The sequence below is a fragment of the Heteronotia binoei genome, chromosome 6 (assembly GCF_032191835.1).
Source record: "Heteronotia binoei isolate CCM8104 ecotype False Entrance Well chromosome 6, APGP_CSIRO_Hbin_v1, whole genome shotgun sequence".
NCBI classification, from domain to species: domain Eukaryota; kingdom Metazoa; phylum Chordata; class Lepidosauria; order Squamata; family Gekkonidae; genus Heteronotia; species Heteronotia binoei.
In genome coordinates this window covers 83285825-83310991 of record NC_083228.1, presented here as the reverse complement: position 1 = coordinate 83310991, position 25167 = coordinate 83285825, and the positions used below count along the sequence as shown (strand labels likewise).

Below are 25167 nucleotides of genomic sequence, written 5' to 3'. Positions count from 1 at the left end.
TTGCAGGACCTGACAGACGTGCCCTGCATGCTGGGCAGGGCTTTGGGAATGAATTAAAATGTCATCTAAATAACTGATCACAAAGTGGTCAAGCAGGTCGCGGAAGATGTTCATCAGCCTTTGGAAGACAGCAGGGGCATTTGTCAGGCTGAAGGGCATCACGAGATACTCGTACTGGCCATAGCAGGTCCCGAAAGCCATTGTCCATCTGTCTCCTGCACGGATCCACACCAAGATGTACATGCCCCAGAGGTCCAGTTTGGTATAGACCTGGGCCCCCTTAAGGTGATCCAGTAGTTCTGGGATCAGTGGCAAAGGGTAGCGGTCCCGGACGATGATTTTGTTCAGGGCCTGGTAGTCATTGTAGGGCCAGAGCTCACCGCCTTTCTTCTTGACAAAGAGAACAGGGGCGGACAGCAGGTATGTGGATGGCCAGATGAAACCCCATTGCAGGTTTTTGGCAAGGAAGTCCCGCAGGGCTGCTAGCTCCGGTTTGGACATGGGGTAGAGCTGCCCCATAGGCAGGGGTGCCCCTGGTACCAAATTGATGGCGCAGTCATAAGGCCAGTGTGGGGGGAGCTGGTCAGCCCCCTTTTCCTCAGAGACATTGGCAAAGTCTGTGTAGGCTGGGGGAAGTAGAGGACAAGCAGCAGGGTCCTTGAAACTCAGCTTTCCCTGTGCCCAGTCCACGAGGGGGTTGTGCTTTATGAGCCAGAAGAGTCCCAGAATAAGGGGAAAGCAGGGCATGCGAGCAACATCGAATTATACTTGCTCATGGTGGTGTTGGATCTGGAGCGTGACTGGGTGGGTCTCCTGGGTCACCAGACCAGAGCGGAGGAGGTGCCCATCGATGGCTTTGACCAGGGTTGGGGTGTCTTTGTCCTGCAGCGGGATCTGGTGTTGCTTCACAAAGGCCACGTTGACGAAACAGCAGGTAGCCCCGGAGTTGACCATGGCATAGACGAATAGCCAGCGCCCATCCAGCAAGCCGAATGTGACCGGTACGAGGAATGGGCCCTGGCCGGTAATTTAGGGTTCAGGGAACCCGGCTAGGTGCCCCAAGTTGGGGGTCCACTCAGACTTGGGGCTGGTCTTTTACTGGCGGCGGTGGCATGGTACTGGGCTGGGTGCACTTGCGGGACAGCGGGAGGAGAAGTGTCCTCCACAGTACAGGCAGAGATTCTGTGAGTGGCACCATGCTTTTTCCTCAGGGGTGAGCCGCGGTTGTGCAGCCCTGAGTTGCATGAGCTCGAGGTTGTCAGTCTCGGGACTGTGTGCATCGGGGTTGTCACCATCACTAGGTGGCAGGGCAGCTGAGAGGGATCGGTGCTGCTTCGCGCTTTGTGGCAACTTTCCAGGTGGCCATTGATGCTGAGACACAGCATGATTAGGCCTTGCAGTGTGGGCGGTCAGTCTACTCATGCCAGCTCATCAAGGACTTCGTCAGCCAGCCCCTCCGTATACTGGTCCATGAGGACAGCCTCATTCCAGGCCAGGTCTTGGGCCAGAAGCTTGAACTCGGTGGAGTACTGGGAAACCGAGTCCCTACCCTGCTTCAGGGTCCGGATCTTCTGACTGGTGGTGGCTGCTTGCTGGGGGTTAGCAAAGGCTACCGCCATATGATCCAGAAAGCCCTGATAGTCAGTCAGCAGGGGCGATGGGGCTAGAAGCAAGAGGGTAGCCCATTTAGCTGCCTGCCCCTTTAAGAGGCTGATAATGAAGCTTACCTTGGTCTTGTCGTTGTGAAAGTCTCTGGCACGTAATTCAATATATAGTTTGCAGTGTGCCAGGAATGCAGAAAACTCCTCCACCTTCCCAGTGAACTTCTCTTGGGGAAGCACCGGGCACTTGGGTGGGGCAGCAACAGTGGCTTGCTGCTGCTATTGCAGGTGAGCCACCATTTGAGTGAGGTACTGTACCTGAGTGAGCAAGGCTGCTAGCTGCCCAGAGCCTCTGCTTGCCTCCTCATCCATCTTGTGGAGTGAGTGTGTGGGTGGAAGCAATCTGTCATGTTCTCAGGGTGCAGGCAGGCAGGAGTCCAAAGCCAGTCCAAGGTCAAAGTCCAGGAAGTCAAGCAGGAGCCAAGTCACCAATGCAGAATCACAAACCAGAATCAGAAGTCAATGTCCAAAAGCCAAAAGGTCAGGGTGCCAAGGAAATCAAGCAGGTCAGGATCAGGAAGGAGCGTGGATGCAAGCCAGAGAATAGACTTGTTGCTTCCACAAGGTTACCAGGTCCTAGGTGGGAGCTATATGGGAGTCTCAATCAGCCTGCTTTTTGGGTGGCAGTGACTCTGCTAGAACTCAGGGATGAGGGATCTGAAGCATCGGCTTGCCTCATGTCTTCGCTCTGAAAGTTCTTTCCGGAACCTGCTTCGAACTCTTGAGATAGGAGGAGGAGAGCTGGAGGAGATTGATCATCAACAGCTGACACTGGTGCCTGGAGAGCAATTGATGGGCCAGCTGCTGTTTGTTCAGCTGAGGAGCTGGCTGGCAACTCTTCCAGGTCTGTTAACCCTTCCAGCTCCTCCTTGTCAGGGCTCATGACACCTAGCGTGGCCCGAGTTTTGCAGACCAGGTGGGAAAACTGTGTCTTCCCTCCCTTCCAGGGACCAATTGCTAGGTCTCAGGGTCCTTGGGAGTGGGCTGTGAAGGGAGAAAGGGCTGGCCACTGGCCTCCTAGCCCCATCCTTTGTCCAACCACAGTGAAGTTTGCCCACCCATCCCACCCAAGAGTTTGAGCTTCATGGCATTGCCAGTCTGCAAAGTATGTAGTGATTTAGGGGAATCTATTTTAATGGTAGTTTGTAGTTTGATATTGTTAGCCAAATTATATCGCTTGCTGTTTTTTTCTCTACTTTATTCCTTGTCACAATTTTTGGCAGAACAGCAAGGGGCCAGATCCATTTATGGAAATTGGCCTGCATGCCATTTCCTGGATATGGGGACTCCCTTATAGGGTCTCAGTATGAGGGCTTAGTGGAGCAAGCTTGGTCCGGGACTGCCAGTGGTTGTCCTTGCAAGCAGATGGCAGGGGATACCACTGAGAGGCACTCATCTGTGTGGGCTCCTGCAACCTGCCATCCTGCAGTTCTCCACTCAAGCCAGCTGGCTAGGTGTGACATGTACATCGACTGACATGAGCCAGCTGATGTTCTGGATCAGTGAATTCAGTGGTGGGGCATTTCATATTTCTGGGTAGGGTATTGCTCCCATAGCTAACACCCTAAACTTTACTGGCTTTGTTTCTCCACACAAACCATGCACAGCCAAGCTCCTCAGGCAGTGTGCACGCATGATATTCTGTGTGTGTATAAACATGGCCAATGGCTGCCACTATAGCTAATTGCAATCTGCTGCATTTTGGGGTCCCCTGCTTAGTTGAAGCTATGGACTTTTGCTCCAAAGTCCTATTTAATAGTGTTTTTGGCAACTAGACTGAAACATACACATTAGAATAAAAATCTGCAGGCATGGAAATTTTTTTACTTTATTGTTCTTGATCGTGCATCAATGGTGTTCTTAGATACCACAAATAATAAATATTTTATTTTTTAAAAAATATCTTAGAAAATTTATTAGCAAGTCATACATACCTGCAGTAATGGGATGAAATCTTCTTGTTCCAAAAAGTTATAGTTGGGTTTTGCAAGAAGACAAATGAACTTGGATGCATCATCATGACAGTTTTGTACTATCCTGCAAGAAAAACCAAACACATAATAGTGTAAAAGAACTCCTAACAATTCCCAAAGAATACTACTTACAGGGCAATCCTAATGACAATTACCTGGAGTAAGCCCCAGACCATTTTTGCACAAGTGCAAACCTCTGCATTGGAGTTCTTAAATAATCAAAGTTTGTAAAACTTTATGCACAACATTTTGCCTCCCCAGGAGTAGATTTGAATTTAGTGCCCTGGCACCCTGCGTTTTCCAAATCCACTTTCCCCACAATTTCCCCCCTTCATATCTAAACTCGCTGTTCTCCAGTGAGGAATTTCCGATTTCAAATTTTGTTTACTGCTACCCTTTTGTGTCATCAGTGTCGCATGTTCACCCCCTCCCATCCTCCTGCCCCCCTCAGGCTTTCCCTGAACAATTTGCTAGTTTTTAAGTGTAATGTTGATTGTATTATGATGCAAACCTTTAAAAATTATAATGTAGCAATGTTATAACATTGGAACAAAACAGGCAGTGAGGACTCATGTAGCCTTCTTTGTGTAATTACTTGTCCTTGAAGTTCTTTTCCTTTCTTTTTTTTGGGTGGTGGGTAAGTTTTGATGCCACACACGTTATTTCTTCCTTCTCCTTCCCCTTCTCTTCCCCAATAGCAGGGTTCCCCAACCACCAGGCCATGGACTGGTACCAGTCTGTGGCCTGCTAGCAACCGGGCCACAGAGTGAGGCAGAGCAACCCCAGACTAAAGAGGCAGCGTGGCCTCACTCAAAGGCTGCCTTCCTTTGCACGGTTCTGGACCAGCAGAAGGGGCAGCGCTGCTGTGACCTTAAGTCTACCCCTCATTTATAGACCTCCACCGATCAGCTGATCAGTGGGAGTCTTTAAATAGGAGGGGGAGGCAGAAATAGCATCATTCTCCCCACATTTAAAGACCCCCATGGGGGGCAGGAATGTGGCATGGGTGGGAAAGGGCAGCCTGGGGTGGCAAAAACCCCAGCGCCGTCCTCACCCCCCACCGATCCATAGAAAAACTATCTTCCACAAAACCAGTCCCTGGTCCAAAAAGGTTGGGGGGCACTGCCCTATAGCACCTGGAGTGTTTTCTTTTCTTTTTTTACAAATTTATGAGGTTATTACATTACTGCATATGCAATAAAGTAGTTCTGTATATGATGACACATTTAGTGTTTATACTTCCTTCTCTGGTGCTGCTCCTCCTCTTTTTGGGAAGGAAAGAGACAGAGGAAACAAATTTGGAGTCCCATCATGGCAACTTAAGACCAACAACATTTTATTCCAAGTATAAGCTTTGGTGTGCAAGCACACTTCTTGGGTTTGGGTAGATGGATACTTCCGACAAGCACAATATACACTGAGGAAATTATTCTGGCTTATTCTGAAAAATTCTTGCTTTTCATATATATATATATATAAAAAAGATTGGATTTCTCTGTCCCTATCTGAATCTATTTTATTTCAAAAAGACCCTGATTATAAATTAGAAGGCTTGGATTGGTCCTTACATTTTGTGGAGTGATTTCAGATGCCAAATGATAATAATACACATTGGTAATAAGACAGGAAAACAAGCTCTCAATTCAGTCCAGGAGGATGCATTGTCTTGAGCTTCATTATCTGTTGCAATTCAGCACTCTCTCTTTCTAATCTCCCTTTGAAATTCCTTTGTAAGAGCACTGCTACTTTTACATCAGCAACTGAATGCTGTGGTTTCTAATGTCAGACTTGTTCCCATTTATTCTTTGCATGATCCTGGACTGAATCCTCCTGGATGGAATTGAGACCTAGGTTTCTTGAGACCTAGGTCAAGAGCCTGGGGGTACTATTGGAGCCTTCCTTAAAGATGGAGGCTCAGATAGCAGCCACTGCCAAGTCTGCGTTTTTTCATCTTAGGCGGGCAAGGCAGTTGGCTCCCTTCCTGGATCGCGACGACCTAGCAACAGTGATCCATGCTACGGTCACCTTGAGGTTGGACTACTGCAATGCCCTCTACATTGGGCTGCCCCTGTGTCGAACTCGGAAATTGCAGCTGGTGCAGAACGCCGCGGCCTGGCTGTTACTGGGCCTCCCAAGATGGGGGCACATACAGCCGAGTCTTCGGACTCCGCACTGGCTTCCAGTAGTGTACCGAGTTCGGTATAAGGTGCTGGTCATTACCTTTAAAGCCCTATATGGCCTGGGACCTGCCTACCTGAGGGACCGTCTCTCCCCACATGTTCCCCAGAGAGTACTGAGATCGGGAACCCAAAACCTTCTCGCTATCCCCGGGCCAAAAGAAGCCCGCCTAAAATCCACCAGGGATAGGGCCTTCTCTGTTATGGCCCCTATATAGTGGAATCAGCTGCCGGAGGAGGTGAGGGCCCAGCGGGACCTCGTTCATTTCCGCAGGGCCTGCAAGACAACTCTCTTCCGGCTAGCCCACACCTAACTGATGAGAAACCAAACGTAGCTTTGCCAGACTCCTGTTATATATTCTGCCGTGATGTTTAATGTTTTTAAGGTTTTAAATGTTTTAAATATTTTAAATGCTTATATATTTAATGTTAGTCTAATTCTATGTTTGACTCTTGTTGTAAGCCACCCTGAGCCACTTCGTGGGAAGGGCGGAATATAAATCCTAAATAAATAAATTACCAACACTGGTATCTCCACACCTACTACCCCTCTGCATATCACACCTAATCCAATCAACTAGCTGCTATTGCCATTTGACAACTGAAATCACCTTTATAAAGTTTATATCTCCAGTACCTCATGTTACATATTATGGCACGCATGGCTCAGCCCAACAAAAGGACATTTATGTCAGATCTGGCCCTCATAACAAAGGAGTTCAACACCTCTGTAACATTACTGCACATGTGCAAAAAGAGGCACCATCAGTGATGAAGTACATGATGACGCAGCCACGCAACCTCTTTTCAAAAGAAATGAGGAACATTGGGGAAGGGCCAGATCAGAATTCAAGAAAAAAAAATTCCCTGAAATAAATGCCCTTTTGCAGAAGGAGTGCCACCTTGCCCGTAGCCACAGTGGGGCATTTTGTGGCCATGCCCCTGACTTTCCATCCACACCCCACAAGTTTTTATTGGTCCCTTCACCTGCTGGTGGCGATGCCTCCTAGCCGGGGGGTGGGAGCAGATGAAGAGAAATGGGATTGAGATGAGAAGGATGCTTTCCTTCAGCCTGCCCTCCCAGCCACCTCTCTGCCTCTAAAGGCTCCTAGCAGGTTCCCACCAAAAGAAAAGCTAAGTTGCCTCACATCCACTTGTTTCCCTGGGGCTACTACCCAGTGATATCTCCCAGCCAGCCCTCCACCTTCATAGCTGACAGCAGCAGCTGCCCTTCCTCCCTGACCTTCTGCTTCTCAGCCCAGCTGGGGTGAGGATGTGTTTGAAAGGAAGAGAACCGCTTTGACTGCCTGGTGGTCAGTGGCTGCAAGGAGGACGCAGCTGCCATGCAACCACCAGTGGCACTCAAGCTGCTAGTCAGCAGCCAGCAGCCAGCTCCTCCCCAGAGACAAAGCAGTGGTGCAATGCCCAGGAGGGAGTGGGCAGCCAGTCCACAGAGCAAAAGGCTGTTGCTTCTTGGGAAAGACCTGTGGCAGGAGAGGAGGAGAATGCGGAGATGTGTTGGCATGCAAAAAGTGGCACTATGCCATTCAGGAGGATCTAGTGCCGAAGAAGTGGTGGTTCAAAGCAGCTGGGTGAGTGAGTGAGCCCTTTTATTATTGTATTTTTTATTTTAATCTTGTGATGTCATGCCCCACTAGTTTCCCCAGTGGCCCCCCCCCGAAAATTTCCTGTCTATGGGCCTGGCAAAATTGAAGCACTGGCTGGAGATTGAACTCGCCAGGAAATGCAGCAACATTGAGGTGTGGGAAATGTCCCACTGAATAAAACAGTAGAATTCTGAGCAGATCTGCTTAGAAGAGCTCTGTCTGTGTGCTTTGGTTTAGCTTCTTCACCTACTCTCCCAACCCCAGCTGAGTGTAAGTAGATGTAACTGCACATTTGTTCATATTATTCATAGCTCTTCTTATCCTTGTATCTTCTTCCCAACTCTTAGGTTGCAACCCTGAATACATTTTTCTGGAAGTAAAACCATCCAAACAAATTGGGACTTATTTCTGAGTAGACCAATTTAAAATTGCCCCATTGTTGTCATTCCCTGTATCTGTATAAACTTCTGGGATTATGGACTAGTCTGGGTTTTGCTTATAAAGTAGCATGTACACTGGATCACATCAACTTCATAAAATGACTTTTTAATGTATTGATTTTATGTACTTTTAATTCTTAAAAAACTGATTATCTTTTTGATATGCAAATATCAATCATGTACACAACTCTCAGACTGATCCTCATTGATCACTGTAAAGATCTATTAAATCTGAAGGCACTGACTGGATGAAAGACTGCAGCTGGTTTTATCTTGGGCGGAAATTAAAGCAAAACAATTTGGACAAGTCATTAAATATCCTATGGAACCCAATAACACAGCCTTTGCTACTTTCAAGAACTCTATATGTCACCCAATACTTTCAAGTGAAGAAATTATTAGGTGAAAGCTTGCAATCCCTTATTAGGTAATGATCTAACGGTACCAGAGTATGTTTTTCTGACCTTGAAAGGTATGAATTCACAAGCAGCTTCTGAACTCAAGATATACCAAATTTAAAAATATAAAAAAATTCTGAGTAAGTTCAAAGGAAGAAAACTGAAAACACAGTAAAAAAGATATATGTGATTTAAAATGACCATGGAAAGGTGCATGGGGGTGGGGGACTGTAAACGAAAGATATTGTGGTGCTAGGTGACTGGAGTATACTCACTTTCTCCACATAGCCACAAATGAATGTACAGATACAAATCCCGTTCTCTCTCCTCCAGATGCAATGAACATGGGAGCTTTCCAGTACAGAGGGCAGCAGCATATCTGGGAGCAATACAAGACAGAAAAACCACAATATAATACATACTTAGTTTAATTCTACATATGTTTACTTTGAAGTAAATACCATCAATTTCAATGGCTCTTATTCCCTAGAAAAATCTATGTTTTGTATGCTGCTTAAACTGCCTTTGCATCTCTATCCTGGTACTAGTGTGCATGTGAGAAAGACAGAAAGCCAGTTTTAAATGTGCTTGTGTCAGGTTTTTTAAATCTGTAGTTGTTTATGCAGGAAGGTACATTTACAGCTACATGACTGCTGCCCCTTTTGAAGCAGGCAACAGCAATATGTTTTGCTTTGAAGTTTTGGGAAAGACTTCAGTAAAATCCGATAGCTGGTATATGTGCGGGTAAATTTGGATTTTCCAGCTCAAATGGCCACCATTTCCCCTGATCTTGTAGTCATTTCCTCCCCTAACAGGCTTCTATTTTTTTTAAAAAAATAGGCATTATATATAAATAAAATTAGATGTGCAACAAGTTCTCCCAGTTCCCAGCTTTCATTTGAAAAATAAAACAATTATGTTTCTAGCCCCTTTGAGCAGATACAAGGAAAAAGAATTCACAAAGGAAGCAGCTAGAGACATTGAAAAAAAAAAGATGACAGTAGAAAATTGAGAGAACCTGCTACACCTACGGGTACAATGGCAAGCAGATATAACGGTACTCCATGGCTAATGTTTTGCAACTTGCAAAATCCCTGTTAGCCTGGCCGGGGGGCAGGAGGCAGCAACTCCTGGGAGAGTGGAGTAGGGAAACTGGGGAAACAGCCACATGGAATCCACACTGCTGCTTTGCTTAATCTGCAGCCACACCAGCAACAGGGAAGCCACAATATCCTGCTCCTGTGTGGAATAAACTCATGTCTGTGACACCCATCAATAATCTGCTTTTACACTGTAAAATTGTTATGTATGAGATATTGCTTTGGCTTGGGAAAGTTTTACTAACTTCAACTAGATACCCTCCCTCTCTGAAAGTTAACTGTATCTTTGCACAGAATTATTTGTTAACTTTTTAGTAGCACTTCAGCTTTGAGTAGTGCTAAAATCTGGGCAGTAATGATACTCACCTTAGCAATTTTCCCCATTTCATTAATGGTAGCTCTCTCATCTTCAAACTCTGAAAAGGCTGCCTCAATCTTGGCAATGGTCTCCTCATGACTGCTGTAGACATTAGGGAGTCCGTTGGGGAAGTAGAAACGTGGAATGTTTATGGACAAAGGGGCACCAATGATCACTTTATTTGCAGACAGAAGAGATGGCGGGTTGATGGTTGAATTTGTAGGAGCAGGGGATGGAGTTACAGGTTTTTTCTCTTGTTTATTTTGGACCTAAAAAGATATTGCATGAAATTAAGTCTCTTACTAATAAAGGTTAAAAATGTAAGAAAAATAGTACCCCCTTTGAAATAGAAACACTCTCTGAGAAACGGCAATGTTGCTGGCACTACTGGATTCTAGCAGTCAACTTGATGGGAGAATGTTATCATTCCATCATTAAGATGCTGAATTACCCCTTTCACTTCAGAACTCCATGCTCCTTACTTCTCATCTAGGCTGGAATGTGCTTACCAGAAGCATACCTGCCTATGTCCTTATTTTGACCTTCTTCCTATCATCTGTATTATAATGCTGAACATCTAACATTGGGTAGAGTACTATGTTTTCTGTTGACAGTTGTTTTGACTGCTTTTTGCTCCTATTGAGAGCATATTTCTGGTTACTCTGGTGACAGATTCTTGGCTTCACTCTTCTCAGTGCTATCCCAAATACCATTTCTAATAGTCAGAGAATTTGGTCTCTCACTCTCTTTGGAATTCTCCATCTCTGCTTCATAATTCAGTTTTACATATCTTTATTTCAGTATAGTTACTTGCAGTAGCAGAGACATTGAGGGTCGTGAAGACCCATGTTATGTCCAATATGTCCCAACTTGTTTACTGTTACGGCACCCAAACCAAACCAATGTGCTAACATGTTCACAAATAACTTGATTTTTCATTATTTTTATACAGGCTCATAGGAAAAGAAACTGGAAGTGAAATTCTAAGGGTAATAAAGCATCTGGGTTCCAAATAATTAAGTAGCTGAGGTTTGCTTTGCACTACTAGATTAAGTTAGGCAGGGTAAACATCTGCAGTGGTACAAATTTGTTCCTTCCAAAAGATGCTGACATCAAACAAGGAAGGATAGAATAATAGCCAGGAAGAGGAACAAACCTGAGTGACCAGTTTAGAGTGATATTTCTTGAGAAAATAAGGAAATCATATTAAAATATTAACTGGTTATAGGAATTTGCATGAATTTCAGCAGAAGGCTAGTCAAAAAGTGCGGGTGTGAATGCATTGTTAAAATGGGCTCATTAAAACACACTTGCAGTTTCAGAATGCCAAAGTACACCTTGAGCACAAATTAGAAGCATTTTTCTTCCACTTACTAACAAAAGGCACTTTGGTCTCAGTGACAGTGAGAGGAATATTAAATGGCGATCATACAAGCCCCCTTCTGCAGCCATTTAAAGCATATTTTCAACAGAAGAGTAGAACAAAGCTTCCCCAATGAAACTGACATTTGGGGTTACTGATTAAAGAATGAAGCATGAAATATGTCAATAAAGAGAAACACACAAGCATTTCTTCTCTTCAGCAAAGAGCAGTAATCATTTTCAACTAATAACTTTATTAACATTATTATTCTGGGGAGGTAAATGTTATTAATCTTATCCTTTTGGTTCTTTCCCCTTGTTTACCAATAGGACATTTTGTGTGCTAAGCCTGGAAGGCCTATTTTTAAACCTATTGGTATCTGGTACAAATAACTTTCTGCAAATAGAAAAGCCTGAGGAGGGGAGACAGTTCCAACCCCTGGTCCAATAAAAAGATACAAAGAGGTAGAAAAAGAAAAAGCACATTCAAACCTGGGCCTGCTGGAATGATTTTAATCTCTTCTTGAATCTGGATGGAAGAACAAAGTCACAGCCTTTTGCAAGGAAAGCTAACTCTCCTCGTAAATCTGGGTCCCTTCGCAGAGATGTTTCCTTGATCATCATCTTGGCTGGTTCCTGACCAAGCGTCTTATCTTCCCAGCAGAGATAAAAAGTCCTTCTGGGAGATCAGTTCAGCCACTATTTTCTTGGTTTTGTTTTTTTATGGTCAAAAAGTTCTATGTGAAACATACCTTGTCGTCTTCTTACTCACAGCAATAATGTTCAATCACTGTACCTCACCCCCAAGGCCAAATAACTTTTTTTCTGACATTCAAATAATCCCTGAGCATGTGTATCTCCGGATGCCTCTTTGCAATTCTTTATCAAGAGGCATGATCTACACCAGAATCTATGTCCCTGCTGGCTACATGACAGACAGACAAGCTGTCCTTGGCTTGTAATAGAGCAGAGGTATTGTGGGAAAGGAAGCACCCACAACTACTACCAGTGGTGCTAAAGTTAGATATACTGCAGAAGTAGCTAAATATATCACCTTCACAGTTCTTATTTTATGAGCTTCAGAGGTGAAATCTGAGGTGCAAACTTAACAGTGATCACTCTCAGCAGGAACTAAACATATGCTGTAGTACAAGCCTGTACAAAAACTGTGTTAAGAAATGTCCCAAATAACACAGATTTTCTAGTTTGAACTGTAAACTAAAATACCAAGGGGGCTCTTTCTTTTGCCTTTCTTTATTATTAGGTATGGGGTGGGGGTGGGGTGGAATTCTGTCTCCTTAACAAATTTGTTTAGTTTCTTACAAGTTTGGCAACGAGCAGATTTTAAAGATTCTATTACATATCTATCCATTCCTTAATCCACAAAAGTTCAGGGTAGCATGTATGGTTCTCTCCTTCCCACATTTTATCCTCCCAGTAACTTGGTGAGGTAAATTAACCTGAGAAAGAATGACTGGTCCAGTGTCATTCCATGAGCTTCAAGGCTGAGGTGATTTATCTCCCCAATCCTAGTCCAACTACTCCACCACAGTGTCTCACCTAGAAATCCTAAATGTTATGCTTAACAGTGCAAATATTACACCTTCCAGTTAAATATAGAAAGCTAGAAATAGTGGATTTCAGGTTTTCACAGTTGGTAACATCATTAGGGTTTGCAGAGTCTTTCGGGATCAAGTGCCGTGTTCTACTGGAGAAAGTTTTCCTTCCAGATGTTTCGTTCTCAGCTGCGGAGAACATCCTCAGTGGCGTTGCAGCACAGCAGCCAAGAAGGTCTGAGCGCCTGCTCCGGCTGCAACGCCACTGAGGATGTTCTCCGCAGCTGAGAACGAAACGTCTGGAAGGAAAACTTTCTCCAGTAGAACAAGGCACTTGATCCCGAAAGACTCTACAAACCCTAGTGGATATTCTGATACCACCAGCAAAACCTTATCTAAAACAAGAGAAAAATTATGATGTGAATGAACTCTGAATCATGAAAGCTTAGACTGGAATATATTTTATTAGTGTTTAAGGTACCATTGGACTTCTGTTTAATTTTAAAATGCAAACATGGTTTCATATTAAAACTACATTAAAACTATTTAAAAAACCCCCCTCAAAACTGCATTCAAGCAGAATCTTCTTTCACATACAGGCATAGCTGAACTACAACTGGTAAAATCGATAGTATGGACGGACACCTTAACAGACTATCCTACAAGATTACCACAATATAGGCAATGACACTGAAAAAATATTCCCCCAAAGCTGCAGCTTTTAATAATGCAGTTTTCATATATACCAATTTCATTTTATATATCTCTCAAACATCTCTTTGTAACTGTGTCATATTATTTCCCAAAAACTGATTTTACTTCTATACAGGAAACTGTGGTTAGCTACAGAGAAATATTTCTATATAGCTATAGAAATATATCTATAGAAATAATCATTTTCTTACTGCTACTGTAGCACTAGCCCTGATCCAGCACTATTAGTTTGATCTCTACACAGTTGTCATGGATGTAATGGGAGAGGGAAGCCATTCCAGGGAGAAATATTATTTACTCAGTGTGTCTAGTTCCAGACAATTTAAGCTAGAACAATTATATCACAACCTAGCAAACAGCTTTTGGATTTAGTCAACTCCAACTTTTACTGAAACTGTATTTTCTTTTTAAATTCACTTGCCTTTTCATATATTAAAATTAGTATTATAAACTGTTCCAAAAATGATCAAGAGGAAGGGGCTCATCACAGATATTATCCAGAAGGTGTGTGCGACATTCACACAAAACTGTATGCGTATCCACTGTGGCAGTGATAGTCACAATTCAAGGAGGTGCTTTTGAATTTTCTAGGGTACAGATTGAAGTACTACAAAACATGTAAAACTGGTTTGACTGGAGATTATGGCAGGGCACAAAACATTAGCATTTGTATCATGGAGGAATGACAGTTCTACATAAAACCTCCAAATCTCTGAAAACCATTATCTACACACAGCTCTAATGTGTGGTTTCAAAGGTGACAAATGCCTAGGTCTTTTTTGTAGGGTCACCACCCCCCCCCCAGTAGGAACAGGGGAAACCTTGCTTTCACAGGTGGGGGAAATTCAACTGACCTTTTGGGGTCTACTTCCAGTTTCAGGACAACTTCCAGTAGGGGATTACACTATGGTTTTTGGATTTGAAGCCAAATTTACTATAGAGTTTTGCCCCCCCAAAAAACAGAATGTCACCCCATACTAGAAGTAGGTCCAAAAATTAGGGCTGCCAAGTCCCCGGCCCGGGCGGGGAATCTCCTGCTCGGGTCCAATGTGTGCAATGATGTCACCTGGAAGTGACGTCATCAAAATTGTGGCACCCGTGCGGGGCCACTCTAGGCATTTCCAGGAACACTCAATGGTTTTCCCGGACGCTCTAGCCATTTGGGAGGTAAAACTCAATGGTACAATAGACACCATAGAGTTTTAACCTCCCAAATAGCTAGAGCATCCGGGAAAACCATAGAGTTTCCCCAGAAACACCTAGATCAGCCCCGCATGGGTGCCACCATTTTGATGATGTCACTTCTGGGTGATGTCATTTTGTCTTGTGTGCATGCGAATGTTCCCCACTGGGGGATGAAGAGAACTTGGCAATCCTACCAAAAATGGAGGTAGGCCCCAAAATACCCGAAATAACTTCCGGTCTCCTAGAAAGATGTCAAGAGACAACCCCCACCCAACCCCGGCCAGTAAGTCAACCCTTCTTTTTTGCTATGTGAACCCAGCAAGAAGCCCCAGATGGTGCACACCAAAGTTCCCTCCACGATGTGGAGTCTTGTGAGCAAAAATTCTACTTTTGTGTTAGTCTGAAAGTACCACAAAACTCCATATATGGGACACTTGGTTTTCTACAAAGAAATTATCATCATCTAAAGCAATTCATTATATGACAAAAAAACGTGAATATTCAGTGAAAAGATCTGTACTCTTACCTTAATAACCTCTGGTGTCAGTTGAATTAGCGCTGCAGTAGGTTCTTTGGTTGCAGCACCTGGGTGGCTCTGCTGGACAGCTGAAACAGAGGGAGTGGCCAGAGTTTCCTGAAGAATGTACATCACTTCTTTTTCTTTTGATAAGCTTCCCTTGCCCATTCGAAATTCTACTAGTTCCTGGGCAAAGTCTTCAATGCTTTCCAGGATGCGCAATAGAAGGGTTTTGTCTTCTTCCTCCATTTTATGGCCATTGGTTTCTATGAGTTTTGATAAAGAAGGAGAAGCACTTTTGTCTGTGAGTGAGCAAGCTTTACTGTTGTTTTCAAGAGTCTGAGACAGATCATTATCTTTCAAACATACAGTATCAGTATCCTTACTGGAAGTCTCTCTCAGGGTAGTTTCCATTTTCTGTGAAAAATGCTCCAAGTCCAACAGAAGCTTGTCTATCTCTTCTTGGTTGTTCTTTCTACGTTCTTCCTTAGAAATCTGAGCAGTAGCATCAAGGCTTTTGACAGAGGTTGCTTGGGTAAAAGTTTGAGCCGGTGTTACAGATTGTCCTAAAACAGGCATTTTTTTAGTAGAGTCCATAGCAGGGACTTCCCTCTCAGCTCTCTGCTGATTGCTCTCTGAATTCTCCCAACTTCCTCTACTCTTAGCATTTGATGCACCACCTAAGTCCTTTTCCCTATCTGATTCTTCCACAATGTACAGAGTTTCCATGGAAGATATGCTGTTCGACAGGCTTACAGATTGTAACTGAGGTAGTGAACAAGCATCATTTTTATATCCTAAGTTGTCTTGTTGGTTGTTGTCATGTAAATCAGTTAAAGGAAAATGTACATTGAGGATCTGGGTAGGTTTTGATAAGGCAGTGGTATCAGTGGTGTTCTGGCTACCTCGCAAGTCCATCTTAAGAGACTGCTTTGTCATGGAGGATGGAGAGCGTACAACATCCTCATATCTAGGTGGCTGCTCATTGCCAAATATTGGGGGGAAATGAGCCTGTTGCAAAGCAGATAAACTATTAATCAGTTCTACCATGTCACCAGGCTCAGTGAGTCCAGGCTGTCTAAATTCAAAAGGCAGTTTTTTAAGATAAGAAGAAAACCTTGTCATTAAATTCATATAGATAATTTCAGAGTTTACTAAGTGATCATTACTGTTACCTCCACTGACACTACCTGAAGATTTCTTCCTGATGCACTGCTTTATTATATCAGTACACTTCTTCAAGTCCTCTGAGCATTTGAGCAAAATGTCCAAGCACATCTTAATATCTCCACTGGAAGAACCATCCAACTTGTGCTTTTCCAAGATCTGTGTGATAAAGCTGTCCTCAGAGAAAGTTTGTAAAAGCGTGGGGAAAGTAGAATTCACATTTCCCTCTAGTGAAGTCCTGCTGATCTGCCATTTCTCCTCAGGTGAGGAAACCTGTGATAGGCCAAAGGTAGGGGGGGAATTTTCATCATTGCTGAAATGTCCATAGATCAAGTCAAAATCCAGTGACCTTCGGTTGAATGGGTCTGACTTAACTTTTCTTCCTTTTCTGTAGGTCACGTGATTGGAAGAACTTCTCAGCTTTTCAAATGAGAATTCTTTTATTTTTCCACTAGCAAGATTTATAGCTTCTCCAGTGATATTCTTCAGGCTTCCAGTGCTTTGAACTGAAGACCCCTTTTTGACTCTTGGATTATTAGGGAGAATTTGGTGATAATCTTCATCCCCAGTCAAGGAAAGGGAATGTTCAGGCATTGAAAACCTACGGGTCAGATCTGAACATCTGAGATCTGGAGTAGGAACCTTCACTAGCTCTGCACAAACACTGTGGTGTGCCACTACACACAGAACTCCTTGCTTTAATACCTGACATGCTCCAGTGCAGTAATGAACAGCTTGTTGGAGTCTCCGATCTATCACAACACTGCTATAACTATTCGCTGTTGTTACAACGCGCCTATAGGTTGCCGCCATAATGTGAATTCTAATTGACTGCACTATGAATTAAGATAACTATCCCATTACTTCTTCTCTCTAAACAGCCTGCTTTAAAATTTAATAATATTTTATATATTCCAGGGTGATTTCATTAACTATTAATGTAATCTGAAACCTTGGAAAAGCAATTCATTGTCAAGACTCCACAGTTAAGTGGGCTAAGGCAGATACCTGTTAAAGATTAACAAAACAGGTATAGTATGAAAAAATTAAGGCACACTGGTTACAATTTATTTATTAATTGAACACTGAAAAACTATATTCACACCCAGAGTAGTGTTCTGATTAAAAACTGTCCCCCTTCTCTCAGTCCAAGTAAATGTTAGAGGTAGAATTGTAGAACTTTAGTTTACTTGAAAAAAAGTGAAGGACTGGTTTTCTCTTGAGTACTTTGTGCTAATTTGCTGCTTTGATTTTCAGATGCCATTTAGAAGCAAAAAGGATGTCAGACACTTGAATGATCAAATTGCGCCACTGATGAGGGAGATACCTGCAATTACAAATACTACCAGTAAATAGAATGTTCAATTGCAGCTAAACTTTCAGCTATTTCTTCATATTTTATGCAATAATTTTAAAATCCCCACAGTTAAGCCTTTATTCTGACTTTGGTGTAGTTTGATATGTTTCCTGAGATACTTTAAACACACTTAATTAGCATTTTTTTGCATATAATGGCCCTGCAAAACCAATACACCATTTACCCAAGTATGTCAAAGTAACTACTTCTGCAATTATTCATTTATTTATTATATCCTGCCCTATCCTGAGATGGGCTCAGGGTGGCTTACAGTGAGTGAATATAAACAACAGTAGTAAGGTAAAGGTAGTCCCCTGTGCAAGCACCAGTCGTTTTCGACTCTGGGGTGACATTGCTTTCACAACGTTTTCATGGCAGACTTTTTACCATGGATATTCTAGGATATTTTTACAGGGTGTTTTGCCATTGCCTTCCCCAGTACCATATAACAAAATCAGTTAAAACGATTGATCTCTGTTTGACCCATTGTTCCTTACATTAACGCTTTTAAAAAAATCTTATGGGAACATCTTTTGCAAGTATAGTAGAAGGTTAGCAATGGAAGAAACACAGGTTCATACTGTACAATGGAAGCTTGCTAGGTGATCCTGGCCAGTTATTCTGTCTCAGTTTTCCCTACTTCACAGAGCTATTGTTGTGAGAATAAAAAGGAAGAAGTATGTTTAAGCTGCTTTGAGTCCCCAATGGGAAGAAAAGCAAGTTATAAATATTTAAATAAAACATATTACTACTGCATTGTTAATTACTGACAAAAGAGTTAATTTAAAGCTTTATTATATTACAGTAATAACAGAAGAATAGAAATGTAGCATAGAAAACTTAGCTATGTGGCTTTGGCTCAGTGGAAAAGTCAGATTCAGCCCCAGCGGCTTCAGTTAAAGGTAGGAAGTGATGTGAAAAAGCTCTGCCTGAGTCCCTGAATAGCTGCTGCCTGTCTGAGGGGACAATACTGACTTTGATGGACTAACAGTCTGATTCTGGGAGGGGCTGTGGCTCATCTGCTTGGCATGCAGAAGGTCCCAGGTTCAATCCCCGGCATCTCCAGTTAAATGGGCCAAGCAGTAAGTGATGTGAAAGACCTTTGCCTGAGACTCTGAAGAGCTGCTGCTGTCTGAGTAGGCAATACTAGCTTCAACAATGGGTCTGCTTCAGTGTAAGGCAGTTTCATGTGTTTGCTTACTTAAACAGTTTCATGTGTTTGCTTACTTAAACTTATTTAACAGTCATTTTAATGACCTTTTAAAAAAGGTATTTCAGTCTTATTTATAATTTTTAAAAGCAATATTGCCAGTATTTTCATCAACTGTGCAGCAATGGACTCATGAGACATTCCTAATCAGGGGTCATTTTGTAGAAAAATAGTTGTTGGAGCTCATCCAGGGATTGTTATGCAGCTGTACCTACTATTCAATGGACAAGGTGGGGAGGAGGAAGGGGAACCCTCAGAAAGGTTCAGGAGCTGTGCTCCTCTGAGCTCCTGCTGAATCCGAGGCCTGTTTCTAATAAGCATATGTAACTTTTGCTTCAATACAGACTTCCCTTTATCACTCCTACTAATAAATAGCTTTGATAAGATACACTGATAAAACCACGGATGACTGGTGGTAAGTTGCAACACATGACCAGTAGATGGCAAAATGTCCACATCACACTGTAAAGATTCCTTCCCAAGGCACATGTACCTGGAGGCCTAATATGGGACAACTGCAAGTTTCAGTAGAAACAAGAGTGCAGCCTTCCTATACACCACTACAGTTACAAATACATAAGGCAGCCAAGTGTGCTAAAATAAGGACTGGAATGTACAGTAGGTAATCTGACTGCTACATTGTAATTAACACAGATCTCTTCCTTTTATCTTTGCAGAGACATGGAAACAGTGCAAACAAAGGTTACTGCCATATATTGTTAGCCATATATTGTTAGCATATATTGTTAGCTTCTTAGACACAAAAATACCTAATACACATTTATTTGACCACCCAAATTTGACTCGTTTCCCACCCTGGTTATTTAGTGTACTGCTGCTAAGTGTCTACACCCAGCAGTGAAAGTAAAAGATGAGTTTTGTTCATGCTACAGCAACAGACTAACTCAGCTACCTTCATGGATTTGCCACCTGTAACCATTTATATTTTATCTACATTCAAAATAATGCAATCTTTACATGATGACTATTACAAACAATAATGGCATAGATTGGCCAGTGCAGATTGTCTCTAACTGTGCATGACATAAGGCCGACTACGTGATCTGAGAGCAATCTGCCGCTGTGATCACAAGTGGATGGTAAAACAACAATGGACACAATAATTCATGCAGGGTCCAGTCTTATATGTCATATATTTGAATATTTTTACTGGGCAGGACAGCACATCTGCACTTATGTAGATGCATTGGGTCTAGGATATTCTAGAGGTCCAGACACAGTGAAATGTGTCTTTATTAAGTGATTTCTCACAACTACTTCTGTGTAAATTAGATAGCGTACCCCCTTTCTCAAAAATTCCCTAAAATAATGTTAAATATTTGTGTCATTTTCAACAAATATGCCTGTTTTATTAGATGCAGAAATCTAATCAAATTATGCTTGAAGAGGCTTTTTTTGAAAATAAGTGGTCAAGGATCATCAATTCTGACCAGAAATAAAAGCCTGGTAAGAATAAATCAGCTTTTATTTCTCTAAGCCTGCAGTTGTTTTCCAGTTGGGCTTGTGGTAGCATGAACTATTGTAAATGTACTTTATATGGACTTTGTTTTAACTGCTGCCATGCAACTAGCTCCAACCTTAAGGGCAGGGAATTGGTTTCATAGAATGAACTGCAAATGAACAGGGTTCTTTTGTGCACTCATATAATACATCAGATCTTTCCTGTTTGTCATAAAATATGAATCATATTTGAAAGAAGAAAAGTGTTCCAGAGCGTAATTACATGAACAGTTATCTTCAAAGCATGCAGTGAGCTCCATACACTTAATAATTGTCCTTCACAGCTAACTGAAACATTACTGATTCAGGCTGTTTGTGTAACAGTGATCAGCCACAATTTAGTCTGCATCTCATGTGTACCAAATAAACATAAAGCACACTTTTAAGCTACTCACTAAGGAGGACCTGTGTGCTACTCTCTAAATCTTGCTCCCACCCCAAGATTTTGATAGTTACACTGGTGCTACAGAGTTGCCACTAAATGTAGTATCTACCATACTGATTGGTTGTCAAAAAGCATGCAGAGACTATTGGAATACAATATAAAACAGAACACAAGCAAAGTAATCAATCTCCAGTTGGCTACCATGTCCCATATTTAACATTTCTTCCTGTTACCCCAGACAGAATTATAAATATTTGTCTTTGATCTTTATTGGGGGAAATTAGCGTTAAAAGGCAGAGCACAGCAAGAGGTGGGGCAAAGCAAGCATCTTTTATCTATGTTTACGAAGATAGTCCAAAATAGACGCTCTTATTAGAGCCAATAACCAGGCCAAGTAGTCAAATAAAATGAGATTTATAAAAGATTATATTGGATTTATATCCCACCCTATACTCTGAATCTCAGAGTGGTCACAATCTTCACTACCTTTCCCCCACCCCACAATAGACACCTTGTGAGGTAGGTGGGGCTGAGAGAGCTTTTTACAGCAGCTGCCCTTTCAAGGACAACTCCTGTGAAAGCTATGGTTGACCCAAGGCCATTCCAGCAGGTGCAAGTGGAGGAGTGGGGAATCAAACCTAGTTAAGAACATAAGAGAAGCCATGTTGGATCAGGCCAGTGGCCCATCCAGTCCAACACTCTGTGTCACACAGTAGCCAACAAAAAAAAAACTCAAGTGCCATCAGGAGGTTCACAAGTTGGGCTAGAAGCCAATTTGCGCCCCCCCCCCCCAAGCACCAAGAATACAGATCATCACTGCCCCAGACAGTTCCAATAATATGCTGTAGCTAATAACCACTGATGGACCTCTGCTCCATATTTTATCCAGTCCCCTCCTGAAGTTGTCTATGCTTGTAGCCACCACCTCCTGTGGCAGTGAATTTCACATGTTAATCACCCCTTGGGTGAAAAAATACTTCCTTTTATCCGTTCTAACCTGATTGCTCAGCAACTTCATTGAATGCCCACGAGTTCTTGTATTGTGAGAAAGGGAGAAAAGTACTTCATTCTCTACTTTCTCCCAGATAAGAGTTCACACACTTAACCACTACAACAAACTGGTATTGAAACATACACACATAAATGAGATGACTTTCACACAAGATATAGAAACAAAGAGAGTGAGTAAGATAGGGGTATGAGAGATGGAAACATAAGGGAAGCCATGTTGGATCACGCTAATGGCCCATCCAGTCCAATACTCTGTGTCACACAGTGGCCAAAAAAAAACCAGGTGCCATCAGGAGGTCCACCAGTGGGGCCAGGACATTAGCAGCCCTCCCATTGTTCCCCCAACACACACCAAGCACCACAAATACAGAGCATCACTGCCCCAGACAGAAAGTTCCATCTAGGCAATAGTATGGAAAAGACTCAACAACAATTGTGTTTTATTTGTTATATCTGAACCTTTGATTTTGTGTATACAAACTGGTTTACAAAGGAATACTACTACTACTACTAATAAATAATATAGAGCCTGATGGCAAGGAAAGGTGACAGCAAGGGAGGTATACAAAGTAACGGAGAAGGAGGCAGAGAGTTAGGTTAAAGCAAAGTGATGGAGATGCAGTAAGCATAGGAAGGAATGTTTTGGAATGGTGCTCACAGGCAGGAAGGAGGAACCTCTCCCAGTCCAGGCTACATAGGCATTCAATGGGAGCTCTTTTGGCAATGATTCTGGAGAGCATGATGCTTCTTCTACCACTTTTTAATTCTCAACTCTTTCTGCCAAGTTAAATATGAACCACAGAAGGAGCAAAAGAAAGGAAAACGGAGATGGAAATGGAAACATAACAGTATTACATCATTATATGCGATGTGTAAATTCTGAGACCGGAAATACCATGTTTGTACTGATTGTCCTGGCAACAAAGATTAAATATTTAGCCTCTCTACCTCTCCATACAGCTATTAACATGTAACCTTTTTTCTTTAGGCAGTTTCAGATAAGCTAGGTTTTTTTCCACCTAGGCATGAAGCAGAGATGGAGTTGTTGCTATCCTTGCCCAGAAAGGCAGATGTAAACTGACATGAACTACAAGCTTCATTTTCATTATATATAGTTGGTAGTGTTTACTAAATCTTGTTCTAAGGTCCTAGGCGGGAATGCAAGTTTATATTTTAGGATATATAGATTATTTGCTTTTACTTGGGGAGACAAATTTCCACAAGCTGCTATAAGTAATCAGAAGTACCCTAACAAAGAACTGCATCAAATTCACTGCCATTAATTGCTGCCTTTGCCATATCTGTTCTTGCAAGGTGGGTGGATTCCTATAAGAGGATCTTTCTGCTTTTATCTTTCTTCATTTAACTGGCTGTGGGTCTGCAACTACTACTCTCACCACTGTATTTAATGGTCTGAAATAAATTAATGACCCAACTAAGTACACTGGATGTCCACAAAATGACCAAAAAGGATATTCCTGGGTCTCTGATATTCCTTCTTTCCTTCCACATAAGGCACATTCAACTCCCAGGACAAGTAATCTAAAGAGCAAACTTAATTCGGGAGCATGACACTCCTACAGTAAATTGATTTTCCATATTGTCAAAACAAGTACTTGTGGAAAGTTATTACAGAGTACATAAGGATATTGGCTATTAATCTCATTACATACACCTGACCCATTTTCATTTTATGTATTCTTGTTTTCTAATGGCAGACTAGAATGATGTTTATAATGTATAGATTGATGCTGAAGTAAATTAGCTAGCCTACAACTAGGAAATACATGTCCTTCTGTGATCTGCAAAAACACCAATTGGCAGGGAACTTTATTACCTTTTATGGCTAGCCAGCCAAATGGCCAAGCCACACTGTTTTATCATGTGACCACAGCCAGTTTGCACTCTTAAACAACAAACTGCATGTATTTCAGCCCACAATACCTGATCCCCTTGTCTGATGAAGTGTGCTTAGAGAGCACACGAAAGCTTACATTCTGAATAAAACTTTGTTGTCTTAAAGGTGCACTTGACTCCTGCTTTGTTCAACTATTTCAGACCAACACGGCTGCTCTCTTGGATCTATCTACAGAGTACATAAATGGGCACATGAACACTAGCCATAGAAGAGATATAGTGCTTATCTGCTTGGTCACTGCAAGCTTCATAAGCAAGAGCTGGCTTACTGTCATGGCTGAAGGGTTCAATCTCCTCTATAAATGTCAAGCTTCTGATCTTTAGAAAATGAATCCCATATAATTTTGTTTGTTACAGAATCTCCAGGTCTTGAAGAAGATTCAGGGGTGTATTCAAGGATACACAGTTTGTTTAGCTATCAGGAGCTCAATGGGAGCAACTGCTTGACAAAGGTACAAGGTTCACTCCTTGGCAGGATCAAGTGATACACACAAAGCTGATGAATCAGATCACTGGTCCATCAAGGTCAGTATTTTCTACTGAGGCTGGCAGCAACTTTCCAGGGCCTTAGGCACAGGTCTTTTATATCACTTTCTACTTGGTCTTTTAAACCTGAGAGGCTGGAGACTGAACCTGAGACTTTCAGCATGCCAAGCAGATGGTCTTCCACCAAGCCATGGCCCCTCCCTAATAGGTGATATAAAAGACCTGTACCTAAGACCCTGACCAGCTGCTACCAGTCTAAGAAAACAACACTGAAGGCAACAGACCAAGGGTCTGAGGCAGTTTCATGTGTCCATGTGTACTATACTCCTACATTTTTTGCAGTGTGTCATAAATGCCCATGCAGCAGTGCTGAACAATTCAGGGCGAAGACAGTAAAAATACAGTTTAAAACCACTGCTGGACCTTGGCTTGTTTCCTAGCTGTGATACAGCTATTAGTTTCCTAGCCTGACTCAGGCACTTCTTTCCAGACTCAGAACAAATGACTACTCCTTCTTGACCTGGACCCAGACACCATATTTTCTTTTTACTATTCCTCTTGAATTTGTTTCATATATTCCAGTTTCTGTAAGATACGAAGCACCAATTCTTGAGCCAGCTGCTAGATTCATTGTGAACATTTTAGTGCACACCCTAACATCAACCTTTGTGCTTTTCTAAATTACAGCTAACTAAGGCACAAATTCAAGAGAGGGAGAGAAAAGCAATTCTAAAACATCACTAGGATAAGAAACTTGAATTAAAGGTTTATGGGTAGCCTTAATTTTGGCATTTTCTGGATTCTGGCACTTTGTTTTGTACATTACTTTCAGTACCTTTTATATTTAATTTGTAAGCAGAAATTATGAGATAAAAACTATGCATTAACAGATAAGGAAGGTTATGTTTTGAAAGAAGCTCTTTGCTTAGTTCGCGTTTTAATTTTTGTTACTTCCAAGAACAGGGCAATCGTAAGTTTAAAAAAAGAATATTTGTATATCGCATCAGGATATTCACAAAGGAAATACACAAACCAGAAATACACAGATCTGTTGATCAAATACAT

The 25167-nt window shown here is 42.3% G+C and overlaps 1 protein-coding gene across 2 annotated transcripts in view; it reads right to left on the bottom strand.

Annotated features, from left to right (window-relative positions):
* The window catches only part of PPP2R3A (protein phosphatase 2 regulatory subunit B''alpha), a 76433-nt gene that overhangs the window by 48163 nt on the left and 3103 nt on the right, over nucleotides 1-25167 (bottom strand). The window contains exons 2-5 of one of the 2 annotated variants that reach the window (XM_060241967.1): nucleotides 15058-17542; nucleotides 9723-9983; nucleotides 8532-8635; nucleotides 3596-3698 (exon numbers count right to left, since the gene is read on the bottom strand). In XM_060241967.1, the coding sequence (XP_060097950.1) occupies nucleotides 3596-3698; nucleotides 8532-8635; nucleotides 9723-9983; nucleotides 15058-17028 (2439 nt within the window). In that variant the 5' untranslated portion in view covers nucleotides 17029-17542. Of the gene's footprint in view, nucleotides 1-3595; nucleotides 3699-8531; nucleotides 8636-9722; nucleotides 9984-11568; nucleotides 12106-15057; nucleotides 17543-25167 lie in introns of those variants that run through there. The other variant, XM_060241969.1, reaches the window with a different exon arrangement.